General features: G+C 47.5%; 1 protein-coding gene across 3 annotated transcripts in view; it reads left to right on the top strand.

The window, feature by feature from the left end:
* fbxl17 (F-box and leucine-rich repeat protein 17) overlaps positions 1-15975 on the top strand; it is a 155293-nt gene that overhangs the window by 67416 nt on the left and 71902 nt on the right. For all 3 annotated transcript variants that reach the window (XM_029163185.3, XM_029163184.3, XM_055512056.1), the window contains exon 8: positions 377-507. In XM_029163185.3, coding sequence (XP_029019018.1) covers positions 377-507 — 131 coding nt within the window. The remainder of the gene's footprint in view (positions 1-376; positions 508-15975) is intronic.

Below are 15975 nucleotides of genomic sequence, written 5' to 3'. Positions count from 1 at the left end.
GAGCAGAATATAAGTCTATACAGTGGAGAGAGGGAGAGAGAGAGAGATTCACGTAATTCTGTGTACTAGTCGTGCTTTCATCAAATATTTCTTCTCTGCAGCAGCTTTTCTTTATTTCATTTTTTGCAGAGCTCATACCGAAGTAACTTATCAACTGGTCCCTCTGTGAACAGACAGGAAATTGTGTGTCTGTTTACCTGTTTGTGTGAAAGAGATAAAATGCCAGATCTGGATTTTATTTTGTTGAAGGGGGACATTGTTATTAGCTTGCCTGTATTGCAGGTGTCTATTTGTGAGAATTTGACATCATTACATTTTTAAGTCGTGTGTGTGTGTGTGTGTGTGTGTGTGTGTGTGTGTGTGTTGCCTCTCGTAGCTACGCTTCCTGACGGTTCTGGACCTGCGGCACATCTCGGAGCTTAACAACGAGACGGTGATGGAAGTGGTGAGGAAATGTCGCAGCCTCAGCTCCCTCAACCTCTGCCTCAACTGGAGCATCAACGACAGGTATGTCAGGTAGCGTTGTCTTGCACAGCAGGACACGCCAGTGGCCCTTAACAAGATCTGAGACCACATCTAGAGCTGGACCACATTACATATAATACTTTGACAGTCATCAAGTTCAAAATCAGGTTTATAACCCAGCATTGGTGTTAAAATGAAGCCACTACTAATGTTTTAGACTCCTGAATCTAATTGATTGAGGTGCTGCTTCTTTGTAAATTATCATTCGTGACCATCATTTACATATGTAGACTTTAAAACCTGTGCACATGTATTTTTACTGTATGTAAACCGTACTGTAAACGTCACTGACTGAATTGCAGACACACTCATGAAAAACTCATTCAATGCATAAGAACCATCCTCTTGTTGTTTCCCTGTCTGTATCTCTGGGCATCTGTCTTGGCACATGCTTTTTTTCTAGCCTGCTCCTCTTCTCTCTCTCAAATTGTAGAGTGAGCCCGTAGAGTATATGACAGCAAGAGTAAACCGTCTGCTCTTTTATTTATTATCCTGTGTTTTATTCATACATTTCTATTTAATCTATTGATTTACAGCCCAGAATTTCGCTCCTCTGCTGACTGTACTCCCACTCTGGCTTAGTGTGAGCACAATATTGAATTTACCGTGGTGCACAGCAACAATGGGGCAGGCTCTGACTGTGTGTGTGTGTGTGCGCGTGTGTGTGTGTGTTTCTTGCCATTTTGAGTTTACACCAGACATTTGGTGGGAAGTTTATGGTAATGCCTCACCAGTTTTCACCCATCATCTCTCTCTCTCTCTCTCTCTCTCTCACTCACACTCACACTCACACTCACACACACACACACACACACACACACACACACACACACACACACACACACACACACACACACACACACTGTTTCAAGGCCACACAATGATATTTGCTGAAACGCTGAATTGATTCCGGAGCTGAAAGGTGTGTTTGTGTGTTTGAATTTGTGAATTTGTCTAGAATTTTAAATGGTGTGTGTATGTGACGGTAGAAGCTGTGCTGGCTGATGAACCACTACTCGCTGGAAAAGTGAAGGGCAGATGTGCAGTCCTTCTCCACCATCGGCTAGTTGAAACGCAGGGCTGTGTGCGCTGCTCTGCCTCCTGGACACTCAGACCTGTGGGCTCAGTTGTGTGGTGTGTTTTGTGTAGAGATGTGAGAGCAAATAAATAATTGATCCTTGTTTACTGGAGACCTATTGATAAAATCACTGATAACAATGACAACATGTGGTCCAGATGGGGAGTGGTTCTATTCTCCTGTGCTTATGTTTTTACACCTTCACATTTGTTAAAATGACTAATTAATCCAACTGCAGCAGAATAATTTCAATGTATACGTTTCCCTGTCAACACTTTTGTTTCTGTAGCTTCTCAACAACCTGAATTAGAGTTGTTAACGTCTCGAACACATTTCAGTCTGATGTTATTGTCCTGTTGGTGCCCTGTAGATATTTAAGGACGGAGAGAACCAGAGGGTGGAAAGGTTTAATGGGCTGAGAGTTCAAAGGGTCGAAGGTCATCTCGGTCACTCCACAGACACATGGCATCAGTGTAGAGCTGGGTCAGCTTGTGTGTGTGTGTGTGTGCGAGTGTTTGGAGTGGCTGACAGTGTGAGCAGGTAAACAGGCAGAGGAAATGACCCCTTATTTCCACGATCAATTTGTCCCTCGACAAGGGGCCATTGGAGAGATGCAGCGCTGTGGGTAGTAAAGCGCCTTCACTTTTCCCTCCTCCCTCATCCTTTGCTTCCTCTTTGTGCCCCTCATCTTGCGTCCAACTTCGTCTGGCTCCCTCCATCCTCCTCGGTAATAGTCGTGTGTGCAGCGGCGTAAGGAAGCCAGAAATGGTGATCAAATATGGACTTCCCATCGTCACAGTCCGCCGGGCAGATTGTGACAGTAGGACACCTATTTTTTGGTCACCGTCATTTCTCGGGGAGAGAAGATGTAATGTGCTGCAGGTGGCCGGCGTTGGCCCTGTTATTTCTCTGTATCCTCTCCCAGTGATGATAGCGGACCAAAGTGGGATTGTGTTCTTCAAATGTCACGGCGTTTGAAAATGGGGAGCGGGTCGTGATCAAAGTAAAGCTTACTTTTCCGAAGCGAGTTGAGAACACAGAGTCAAAGTTAAATGGGTTTCTTTCATTGGCTTGGCGCTTGGTGCGTGTTTTCCTGCACCGACCCAGGGGAGCAGGTTTGTGTCGTGTGGCTTTTAACGCGTCTGTGGAAGGAAGAGTTTGGTAGATTTAATGTTCTGGTATAATTTCAGTTTTCTTTCTAAGACGAGTGAAGAGATTAAACGTCTGTGTTTGTGTGTGTGTGTGCGTGTGTGTGCGTGCGTGTGCGTGTGTGCGTGCGTGCGTACACGCTCATGTGGTCAGTTGGTCTTTGCACAGAACAGATGCATGGAGTAAGTGAATCGTTTCTTTATGAGATCTCTTTTGTTGAGAGTTGGGCATTTCCCAAAAGCCCTGTCGTTCTTTTTCCCCTGCCTCTCTTTTTTCAGCTCTGTATCTGACAGCTTCATTTAAACTGGGAAATCAATATTCATTCTTTTTTTTCCCCTTAGTCGCCTTTTTCTTCAGGCCAAAATTCTTCGCGTATCTCAATCACTTATGGGCATCGCAAATCACAGCCCAAATTGGCTGCTCTACATTTTTTTCGTCCGTTCTCACGGAAATCAGGCCGGCTGAGGGATGACTGGGGGCCCCCTCTGACTTTCAGGGGCTTACGAGGCAGCAAATAATTGGAGGAGGATTCACTTCAAGAACACGCCTTCTCCCAAACTCCAAGTCGTGTGTCGAACGGGCCGCGTGGCGTCCGGCTGGTGAATCCCAGAGCCAGAGTGGCATCGATGCGGCCTTCGTGTTCGGCGTCCAGGACCTCTACAGGCTGCGCTGTGTTGACAGAAAGCCTCCATTCTTAACTAAACGTCAACTTCCCTACTCACACTTCTGGTTTAAATGGGGACTCGGTCCTTTCACTGTTGCTCCTCACTGTAGCACAGACTTTGGCTTCCGTCGCAGCCCCCACTGTGGCTTTCGTGCAGCAGTATTTTTAGTCCCTCCCATCTTCTTCTGTGATTTTGTTTTCTAAATGCCGTGGAAAATGTCAGCGGAGCCTGGACCGGGGACCGCCAGACATTTGTCCTTGTCTAGTTTCTCAGCCCCCTGTCTCTCCAGGTTTGGGCCGAGGTGCTGAGGGTCCTTCCCTCGTCCCTGTCACTTTTCTTTCCTCCTCCTCCTTTCCGCACATCCTGGAGGGCGCAGGAAGAAACAATTGGCGACCTGGTTGCAGCAGATGTCCGGTCGCGGCCGGATCCGACGCCGCACCGTCATGATTTGTGAATTCATTTCTCACGCCCCCCCCCCCCCTCTGTTTTTTATTTACTCGTGCCTGCTATGTTGGAGCAGATTGGCTGTCAGCGACGATTAGAGTCCTGCTTAGCAAAGGGAATACGTGGGGAGCGCCCGTGCTGCCCCGTTGTCAGACATGATGGGGAGGAACCGTGCGGGAGAACCAATGAGGTGTAATGGAGCCAGAGTGATTAGGTGGAGCATATGCACACGTACGCATGTAGCAGATTTCCTCTACACTTACGTCTTTCATCTGTGTCTCTGACTCCCTTTTGTTCCGTCTCCTCTTCACACCTCATCTCTCCTCCACTTGTCTTCCCGCGCTTCCTCCTCCCTCCCTCTCCCGCTCCCTGTCACGCACACAAACACGGAGGTGATTATTTCTGGCAGGTTGGGTGTGAAAGTGTGCTATGATAAACATGCTGCCGTGGTTATTAATTTTGAGTAATGGCGGCGTCAGACTCCAGCGCCCTGATAAGTATCGGCGACGGAGGAACATTTGCGGCGCGGCGCAGAGACGCCGCGAAGGCGAACAGCTGGAGCTCATAGGCTGCAGCAGCGGGGGAGCTGCTGTTGTGCTCGAGCACAGACCCGAGGCCAGCGGCGTCCTGCCCCCCCCCACGTATGCGCCGCGAATCCAATGCATGGCTGACTCAAATATTTAAGCGAGTCCCTAATACTGCAAGCGGGGGCCTGACTGTGCAGGGCCTCGGCCCGACCCCTCCTGATGACGCGCCGGGGCTCTTCCTGCCGCTCCAGGGCCTTCGCTGTCATTGGAGTGCTCTCCTTTCACAAAGTCACAAGTTGATTTGTGATGCGCCGCCGCCGACGGCTGAGTGGCTGCCGGCTTTTAAAGGCGCCTCAGGTAATCTCCGACTTTTACAGCCCTCTTACCGCGTGCGCTTACGAAGGGACGGCAGCGGCGGCGCGGGGCTTTTCCCGCTCGCTCCAGCGTGCGGCGCGTTCCAAAAAGCCCGATTTGTGCGTAATAGAGCTGATAAGAGCCGGCGGAGGAGGCGGCCTGTCACCGGGCCTCATCCTGGGCGTTGTGTTTGTTTTGCTCGGTAATGAAGGTGTTTAATTAACCTGACAGTCCAGCGTCCTGCCAAACGCCCGTTCCACGTCTGATAGCGCTAATGCCGGCGGTTCGCAGCCGCGTTCGGCGCTCCTTTTAATGTCAGATTACGGGAGCGCACTAAATCCTGAACAACACGGTGTCTGAGCAGCGTCTAAAATTACCATGCGGACCATCCAAATGCAATCATTATATGGGAAACGCTGCGTCTCGCAGCTGTGGAACCGCATTAGACACGAGCCCTAAAGTGCTATCATCTAACAAAATGAGCCCGACGCCGAAATTCAACTAAAATCCACGTTAACCAAATTGTTGACCCATGACAGCAAAATTATTGGTTCCATTTTGACGAAATACATTTACTGTTACTTTTCTTCCATGTGTAGGTTCACCTTCTGCTCGGTCAGACGGGGGAGTTATTATTACTTTAGCCCATTAGGAGACCAGGAGATATGAGGAGGAGGAAAAGGAACGCATGCTATGAAACCATGGCATTTGATTTAGCACAGTGATGTAAATGTATGTAGATTTTCCATCTTTCCATCAACAGAAGGTCTGTGCTTAGAGTGGTTTTTATTAGATTCTTCTCCCTGATCTCGTTTCGAGTTATTGTTTTTAGAGCTGATCTTGTTTTTATGCTCTTATCCAATCCCCTGCTTGCTGTGCGTTGATGGTTTTGCATATTAATTCCACACAGAAGGTTGTTTCTGCTACAGTACATGTTTGTCTGGTAGTTTTGGTGTAGGTCATTGTTAGCGTGTTGTTTTGTTTGTGTATTTTAGAGAAAGCAAAAATTACAATATTTCATATGAACTTGTTTTTATCTTCCCATTTCCTGTTTTTCTTGCCTTCAGCAACACAATTATTTTTTGTTATAATTGACTGCTGGAGTGCACAGATTCCAAATGCTCTGTGTCGAACCCCGAGTCTCACTGGTTATTCTCAAAGCGCGCACCTTGTGTGACCAATGTGCTGCATGTGTTCATTCATTAGCTGGATGAGGGTTGTGTCTAAGGGTGATTTGAGTCACTCAGAATTAGCTTGTCAACAGAGAAAAGCACTAATGCAATCACTCAAACGTCCTCATGAAGTTCCCATTGGCCAGGAACCAATGGACGGAGGTCTGTGAGGCTCTCCTGTGGACGGAGGTCTGTGAGGCTCTCCTGTGGACGGAGGTCTGTGAGGCTCTCCTGTGGACGGAGTGACCGCCTGGCATTCTTTCTTCCTGTGAAACACCACGCCTCCTCTCCACGTCCAGTTCACAGCACACATTTGCTCTCCATCCGGCGTGTGCTCTGGTAAATTGGGCACAAAATGGTGCAAATGAAAGGCAGTGGTGTTGCGAAGCGAAGCAGAAGTGGGAACGAGTGCTTCTCCTTAGGTCCAGGTGCTCCAGCTTTTTTCTAGGCTGTTGCTGTTGTTATCGGGGTTGCGGTGCTGTTTGCGCATATGTTGTGCTTACAGGTGGTGCACAGCGGTGGTGCCGGCTTATTACGGTTATCCTTACTGTGGGGTCATAGAGTTGTCAGTATAATCTAAATGGTAAAGAGACCACGGGGCTCGGCTGCCCTTGATTCTCGGTGCTGGAGAGCTACCATTTGGCCTTTGTGTGAGGACCAAAGCTGTAATTTTCTCTGTTTTCCTCTGTTGTGTGTGGCTGCGGACGCCTGGATCAGATGAATAAAGCTAAAGACATATTTTGAATTATTCCTTTTTGTGCTCATCCCTTTTAATGCTTTATTTCTTTATCATCAAGTGAGCACATGTCTTCGTGGCCTTGTTGCGTTTCACTGGTACTTCCTACAGCTTTGCTTTCTTCTTCTTCTCTTTCTTTCTTTCTTCTCTCCGCGTTGCTGTGCTGGTTTATTCATGCCACCCTTTCCCTTTTATCTCCTTTTTTTGTACTGTGCTCTCCCCCTTCATCTCCCTGCAGTGTTCCCCTACTCCCCTTGCCCTGCACTGGTTTGTGTGATCGCCTTCTTCTCACCCACAGCACATCCGCTGCCCCTCAAATGAGAGCGGAGCGAAGGGGAGAGCAAAGGGGGAGCGTGTGATGCAGGGCCCGAGGAGCAGGGTTTAATGAAGCCAGCCTAAATGAATTTACTGCTTTCCATTTAGCCGCTCCGTCCCATGTGGCGGAACAGCACCTTAGCCATTGTGTCGGAGGCCCCCCTCTGTTCTGCTACCTGTTTGTCTGACACCTCCGTAATTAGCCGCCACCATTGAGCAGATCAATTGCATATTAGAGCTGCGTTCTGTTCAGGGAGCCTCAAAAGTGAATGTTTTTATGCAAATGTTTCGAATGGGTCCGAGATTAAGAAAATTACACAGGGTTTGAACTCGGGAGGAATAAAAGGAGGCCGTTTTCTACCAGAGAAGAAGAAAGGGAAGTGGGTGTCCCAGCATGCAAAGCTCACGGCGGGGACCCTGTGTCTGCTTGGATTTGCCTGGTGTAATGTACGGGCATGTGTTGGTGTCTCGGGATAAATATTTTTGCTGTGTGGCTGAATTACTGTTAAAATTGGTATATTAAACAGTGCTACGTGATGGGACTGGAATAACAAAGTAAATTGGAGTTATTAACTGCTGTGGCTCACCTGGTTTGAATTAGAAGTTCCTGGGGACAAATACTGTGCTGATTGTTATTCCTCCTCTTTGTTTTGTTGTGTGTGTGGGTTGTGGGGGGGACTCTGGACAGCTTGCACATACCAGCTTCATGATGCAGCTTCTCTCTATTTGTGATTATGTCATACCAGTCATCTTAATGTGGTGATGGGTGACCACCCCACACCCCCCCTTCACTTCTGTGAGGATGTGAGCTGTATTCGTTCCTCTCTACGTCTTCAGCTTGTGTATTCCGCTTCACGCTCACACGTTCATGTTTCTTGTTAACGGGACCTGACCCACTCACTTCAGGATGCATTTTTCTTTTTAATTGCTCCTCCTCACAGAGAGGTGAAAGCACAAGGTCGGCGATAAGGCATCATCCCAGCAGCTGGGGGAGATTTGTTGTATTGTCTCCGGTCCCCTCACAGGGCCTTTAACCGGCTGTGCTTACAAACTTTCTTGCTTTAGGCAGAATCCTGCATTAGTCAAACGCTCACAACTCGCGATGCTGCTCGTTCCTTAAAAAATTTGGCATTAGACAGATTGTGAGCGATAAACATCTTTGATGGTTAAACATTTACTTTTTTGAACCTGAAGAGGGTTTGAGCATATCTGATGCTCTGCTCTTAAAGCTCCTGTGTTTTTTTGCCTTCAGAAGTCTGCTTCCATTACCTACTAAGCCTTTGTCAGATTGCAGAGCTGTGAAGTGGTCCCCTATCTCCACCGGTAACAGTGGTTTCTCAGTCCCAGTCTATTCCGCTCACGCCGCCACCCTTCAGAGACTGGTAATAACTATTTGCTCAGGCTTACATATTCTCACCACCTGACTTACTTTTTTTTCCTCAGTTTTCTTCCCTGGCTTCACTCATTCTCCTCCATTTACTGGATCCATATTTTCTTTCTTCTTCACTCTCTCCATCGCCCCCCACCCCTACCACTCTTCTCTGGCGTCATCTTTTCTTTCATCAAAGCAATCACTATTTGAACTCTTCTCTGCTCCAAGGTCCTGTCAAATCCCCAAGAAGCCAAACACTATTAAAAGAGGTCTCTTGAGCTTAGCCTGCGTGTGTGTGTGTGTGTGTGTGTGTGTGTGTGTGTGCGTGTGCGTGTGTGTGTGTGCGTGTGTGTGTTGGGGAGAGCCTGCACACGTACAGTAAGTGTGACGACATAACTGTGTGGATTACCACACAGGTGTAGAGGTACCTCCTCCTTTTGATCAACAGACTCTTCAATAAAAGCAGAAATTCTGGAGGGAAATCTCTTGGCAGCAGATTTGGTCGATTATGGAGGGTCGGACAGGCAGAAGACAGTAGAAAGGTGGTGAGAGGTGCTTCTTGGATGAACACAACACAACCCAGACATGCTAGAATATGAAAATCGTGGCAGCTGACCTTATGATAGATGGTTTAGCGTGTAGCCAAAAGGGAAACCAAGCTGCACACTGCAGTAAACCTGAAGGAAAAATACTGACGACGCTCTACAAGTTCTGTTAGCAAGTATAGAGCTAATTGGTGTAGAGTAATTATTAGCCTTCATTTGTGATCAATAAAAACATGGCAATATAAAAACTGTACGTAAAGTTTCTTTGAGTAAAGGCCGTTTCTGTTCAGCAGCATATGCTAAAGGACAAATTAAGTCCCCAGGTTCATCAGAAATCATCACGTTGCTCATGTTTTTATGTCGACTGACTAATCATTCAGTTAATCTCTGTTTTTGCAGTTGCATTTTCCCCTGAGAAGCCTCATAAAACGTGTGTGTGTGTGTGGGGGGGGGGGGGTGCCCGTGTTCATATGTCACTTGTGAGACTGAGACAGACAAACATTTGGCTTTAATGAACATATTTGCATACACATAAAGATGATTAACTTTTCAGACTGTTGATATAGTGGATATATTAATGTAGAGTAATGAATCCTGTGCTTGGGGCTTGGTGCTGGATCTGTGTGTCCCTTTTCTAACAAAGACTTAGAGAATCACTTAATAAAGTTCATACAGTAAAGGTTGATGAAGGATAAATGAGACCTCACCGTATATACACACATTGTAAGTGAAAGAAATTAAGTAATGAGCGTAAGACTAAAAGAAATTTATCAACTTGTAAATATTTCTTTTATCAAACATACAATTTTAAATTGTTATTATTAATTATTATAATTATCAGCTAAACCAGTGAACAATCAACTCTTCCGACACCTTTATTTATCTGATATGTGAGTATTTCTCCCATAAGAACTACAGATATGACGTAAAAGTCTTATTGACACTTTTTTTTTTTAGCTCGGTACCGTCTAACCTGACTGGACCAGGTGCCGAGAGGGAGACAGAGAGCAATTTTGAGATAAGGGGAAAGTTGAAGAGCGACAGACCTGTTTCATTAGCAGATGGAGGGCACTGTAATGTGATGGCTGCTTGAGATGGCTACTTAAATGTGATAGGCCATTAGCCATTCATCCCTACTCCACTATTAATGCAAGGTATGGAAAATGCAATCATGCAAATCGCTCTTCGATCAGAGGCTTTCATAGAGGAATAAATGCTGACGGCACGGAGGGGGGGGTGCGTCGAGTGCGAGGAGGGCAGACGCTGACGTACACCATTCCCCACTTTTCTGTCTCGTATCTGTCTTTGTCCCCGCGCGTTGATCGGCACGTTGCCTGTCTAATTCCAATGTGTCACGGGTTATGGGTGATGTGTCACAGCGCCAGCGGAGACACGGCCGCGGAGCTTGTTAGGAGTCTGCGGCTCCGCTCTGCTCCGTCTGAAGCCTTCAGCTGCATTACCATAAATTAGTTTTGCTATTTAGCATAGCAAAAGAACAGTATATATTGTATACTGATGGCGCTAGTGTCTGTATAAGCCGCCTTTTTGGGGCTGAGAGTAAAGTGGCAGCATCGCTCCAGAGGAGTGATGAGAAACAAACGGAGGCGGCGGCAGGACTCTGAGCTCCGCTCGCTCCCGGTTCTGGTCACTTTTGTACCGTTTGCATGCGAAATCAAAGTGACAGCACAGCAACAAGATGCTCTTCAGCCAGTCTCACAAATGTCAGGTCATCACTAATGTAAAAGGACCAAAAGGCTGCTTTCAGACCAGCAAACAATGCGTGCTTTGACCAAAACTGCAAAGGAAATGAATGATGAATGTGCTATTTCCAAATTTAATTTCAGGATTAAAGAGGGAGAACTTTGCAATGAATTGACTGACGATTGCAACAGCGTCTCAGATCTTGACTTAAGTTTGAGTCCACTTTAATTCACTAGGTGAGATGTGCTTCTCCTTGGACAGTCACTTTGAGCAATTGAACCTGACGGTGAAATTCCCAAAAATACTTTTACAGCCCCTCGTAAAATACTTCATCAGGCCTCAAAATTGTTGATTAGCATATTCATCTAGCATAGGCTGATGCAGTACACTTTAAATTAATAAGCCAATGACTATACAACATTTCACGAGAGAGGGGGAGAGACGGCGAGCCAGAAAGATGGATGCCTCCTTTGCCACCTTGTGAAATATGTAATACATCTTCATTTTAACGGTTGTTGTAAATGTCAGGGCACAGATCTTCTCTTAATGAAAAGATCAGCCTGTGTCCAAACTTTGACGAATGCATCTAGTTGGAGCTGAAAAACCCAGGGAGTCGTCTCCCAGTTCCAGCACTGTGGACCCGCGCTGCTGCAACATGGCCGCCGAGACTCGGTCGGGCTCGGAATGAGTCCAACTTTTTTTGGATTTCGCTATATTTCCATGTCAGATCCTCCTCCTTTTGTTACTGACGCTGAGCAGCAGAGCAGGTTCCCGTCACCGTCGCCGAGCTCTTTATCGGCACCGGAGCGAATTGGAATCTGAAATTTGACTGATGTAGCGACGCAGTTTGATGTCGCACCCCATTGTGCTGTAAGTGGTTTGACAGACCTCAAAGTTGGGAAACCATACTTTTCCGTAATGAGTCAGGTGCTTCATTAATTTCTGCAGCTGCACCACATTTTTGCTTTGTCTTTCAGAGATGTAAAAACAGACGCAGCTCAGATTCAGACTCGCTTCATCTACGCACAGTTGCTGTTGATTTGCATAAGTGTATGCGTTTAACTAATCAACAGTAACACATGGGACTTTTTTTACGATTTAAATGAACTAAACTAGTCTCTGGAAGATGCACGTTCATTAATCTCAGAGAGTGATACATGTCAGCAGTGTTTTTTCCTTGGTTTTTTTAATTTCCAGCTAGGTTTGAAGAACTTTCCTCCGCACGCGGCAGCGCGGCGCCTCCACAGCCCGGAGCGGCGCGGTGTGGGCAGCTTCAAAGCCGCACGCCGCGTGGCGCGCTGTGATTGCGGGAAAGGTTAGCATAAGTTTGAGGATCTGAAAGGCGCCCGATAGCGCAAGCTGCTGTCAATTTGCTCTCAAACCCGCCAGCAAACTTTTGCTTTTGCTCTCCTTCCTACGGTTTTATGCAAACCTACAACGATGTCACTGACATCAATTTACCCCTAAAAGCTGTGCTGCGCTGAGCCATTACAGGAGCGAGCGCTATCACGCCGTGTCCTCGGGGAAAGGGAGAACATGGAGGAATGAAGAATCAGCATATAGATGTAGCTTTGTTTTTTTTCTTCTTCATGTTTTACAGCACACAGTTGCAGTGATTTCGTTATTACGTGCAGCAAGGGTGATTTAGAATTTATTAATATAATATATTTTTATGGTCCAAAGGATAGGAGTTGTGTCTGCACTGTACATATTTACATTTTATAATGTAACTTCATCGCAGGTCTGGCCTCGATAGCTGGGGAAATTAACGGGATGTGAATAATAAATGAGGCCTTAATTGATCAGGTCTCTCTCCTGGACAGATTGTATAGCGGCGCCCTTGATATTAATACTTTGAGCCAACAAAATCAATTTGTTGAACAATGAGAAGCCAACAGAATAGGATGCGGCATCGATCCAACTCTGTTACACTTTTTAGGTTCAATTTTCGGTTCATGCAACACCTTTATGTTGCTGGAGCAAAAATGCTGTTCATCACAAGGCGATAAAGAGCCGAACAATCACAGAGTAAATAATTTTATGTAAAACAATAACACGTTTTCCTTGGCGCTGCTGGTGGCTGCCAGGTGGTCTGGAAACTGGATTCTGATCCAATTATCATGTTAAAATAATGTCTTTTGTTCATGATTTTGGTATAAAGTCATATTTGAGCCTCCTTTTTGAAGCAGTGTTGTGGCCCAGCGTTGCTGCAGACGTCCAACAGCAAATGAAACCGGGCACCGCTGATTCCGGCCGCGTCCAGAGTCCGAGGCCCAGTCGCTGCTGTTGCTGCCTGTGTCGTGCTTTGTTGCAGGGGCCAGTTGTTGTGTTCTCTTTGAAGTGCCCTACACGTTTCTGCCTAATAGCTGCTGTGCATTACAGCTCTTTCCCAACATGTGCATTTGTCACAGAAGGCGCGAGAGGCTGAGCTGAAGCGGAGAACGGGGCCGGAGACGACCAGCAAATATACTGATCGCTAATGGCTTTATTGGAATGATACCAGTTATTAGTTATTCTGCAGCCTCTTAGAAAGACGGACTTAAAAACGGGACGGCTGAGTTAAGGGAAGCCAGCAGCCACAATATACGTAACATACTGCCTGAAGTAACAGCTTTTACTGACCACACGATGGGTTCTCTCCTGATAGATGGGACGTGCGTGTGTGTGAGTCTTCGGCAGCTTCTTGCTTGTGTTGATGCAATGTCCATGTCAGTGATTAATAGCCCGCATATGTTCATAAATGACATGCGGATGTGCTATAAATCTAATCAACCGTGCATCCTTGATGGTAAAGTAACCATGGGCGACGGGTGCAATAGTGATTAATTACTAATAAATTCATAGTCACTACTGAGGTTTGACAGGTGACTACTGTACACCTTTTTACCCAGGAGCTCATTCAGCATCACATAAACGAGCGGAGGCCGACTCCCTATTGAACCATAAAACACACTCATCTCCCTTTTGCACCGTTTGCTCACCTTCATCGTGGCTCTAACCTTGAGGGGTTTTGCATCAACGTCTCCCACCTCTGCCTCGGCGTCGCCGTGCGTACAGTACATGCTAGCACCCGCCAACGCACGCACTCAGAGCTCGGACGTAATCCCCGCTAAGCGATTTTATCGCCCGAGAATGAACGGCGGCTGTAACTCACGCTGGAGCAGACGTTTCCCTTCCGCGCCTTGAACCTGCTTTACGACTGGCCTGCGATGCCAAACCGCAGCGGAGTGGGGAGAAGCGCACATAAGGCCCGACCGCCGCCGGAGCCGCCCTCCAGCCTGGAAGCAGGTCTGTGCAGGGCACTGAGAGAATGGTGAGAGTCCAGGGGGAATGGAATGATTATCACGTCCCTGGATATACTTCCTCCCTGTGATTAACCTCTGGTGGCACGTGGGCCGTTATTGAGGTGCGCTTCAATGTGACTGTGCAGGTGATTGGGCCCAGATTGTAGATCTAATGGAGCCAAAGGGATTATTACACTGAAAAGGTCAGGTTTGTCTTCGGTTCCTGCTATTACCACATCAGAGAAAGAGGGACGGGGATGTGTTTCTTGAGGTGGAGCGAGAGCAGTAGAGGAGAACGCCGATGGGAGGAGCCCAGAGAGATGCTCGCGTCCAAATCAGTTCTTTGCAATATAAATCTGCTCTTCTGAAATGATCTTGGATAAAAAAGCGGCTAATAGGAAAATAAGTAGTTATTATTTAGTCAGTTTAAATACACGTGGTTCTTCCATCTGTCTAGAAAGAAAACACTGCACAATTCATTTCAGCTTTTCTCACTTGACGGTGGATTTTGGCTCTGACGGACAACGGACGCGTGTTGAGCTCCCACAATTTATAACTAAGCCTGCGATTTAATGACACGCGCCTTGTGGTGCAGCTTCGCGTGCATTTTAAAGGAAGCGCCCGCGTGGTTTTCCCTGCGCAGTGAAGGCACTCGCTCATGCCTCGTTTCTCGTACTTGGCGCTTCTAATGACGACCTTTGGCTCCCGCGTCGCGTCGCGTGCGCCGGCGGAGACGTGTCACGCGGTGCTTCTGGGCCTCTTCAGTAGATTGTGACAGATTGCGTTAGGAGTGACACCACTCCGCTGCAGATTACAGGCGCAGGCGCTGGCAGCCTCTCTGTGTTTGGAGCCGACGCGCTGATGCCTCGGTGACTGAGACGGGGATAAATTGAGCTGGATGGAACAGAGAGCTGAACTCCAGCGCTTCAAACGCTCCCTCCTTTAAATCCTCTGCACATAGTCATCATTGACACTGTGTTTAGTCTGTGCATGCAGACTGTCCGAACGGGTTTCACTCTAAAGGATTAGCCTTTGGCGGACGGCTAACACGGAGTTTAATTTAAATCCCAGCGTTTATGACGGGTGAAACCAGATCTGGTGGATGTTTTTGCCTGTTTCCTGCTTCATTCGGCTCTTAATGCTCATATGTAGAAGAATTCTGGAGAAGTAAATTTCATATTTTTTTTGTTTTGATATTTAGGCCTGATGGGGGAATTAAGTGGAGTCACCAGAACACAAGAGACAACCCTTCATGTTGTATCAACTCACAACAGGCTCATCTAAACTGCGTTATTACTCTGTTGCTGAATCACTTGAAACAAAGGCCACCCCCGCAAACATCATAAAATTTATTACACTTATGGTAAATAAAATAAATCTGGAATGAAATAAAAGCGTATTCGTCGGGGATGGAGCTCCGCGGTGCCGTTTCTCACGCGGTCTCAGGTCCGTGTTGCTCCGAGCGCGGGCGCATCAGCGCCGTCTCCGGCTAAGCGCGCGTTCCCTCGCTTCGGCATCGATGAGCCTCGCGCCCAGACTGAAGCCGCGTGGAGCCGTCGCTTTAATTGCCGCCCCACAACGTCCCGCCTGGCGGACTGTCTGGCGTTGCGGCTGCTCGCGGGTCTGCGCAGGTGGTGCCGAGCTGCACAGCTGAGGGAATTGTGTTGTCTCTCTACTCTACCCTGACAGTGACTAGCTCATTATTTCCCACCGGCTCTTCTGGGAGCGCGTTGCCGCTCCTCCACACACACACACACACACACACACACACACACACACACACACACACACACACACACACACACACACACACACACACACACACACACACACACGCAGATTTAGACCACTTGACCTTGGTTGCTATGACAGCGGCGCTAAAGGCTGCGCCGAGGTGTCGGCGCGTCTCTTTGACGAGTCCCGTCGGCCCCGGCCCACCCCGGTGTGTGTGTGTGTGTGTGTGTGTAATGATGATTAATACCTTTGTTTTGAAAGCCAACAGAGACTTGTTGTGTGTTTGGCTCCACGTGAGTACTTCTGTTTGCGTGCGCGGTGTGCATCGCTAGCTTCCATGCCTCGTACCCTCGTAGCTGTCAGCGGCGCCGCTT

The sequence above is a fragment of the Betta splendens genome, chromosome 9, assembly GCF_900634795.4.
Source record: "Betta splendens chromosome 9, fBetSpl5.4, whole genome shotgun sequence".
Lineage (NCBI taxonomy): Eukaryota > Metazoa > Chordata > Actinopteri > Anabantiformes > Osphronemidae > Betta > Betta splendens.
The sequence above is the reverse complement of the archived record's forward strand: the minus strand, read 5'-3'. Positions and strand labels throughout refer to the sequence as shown.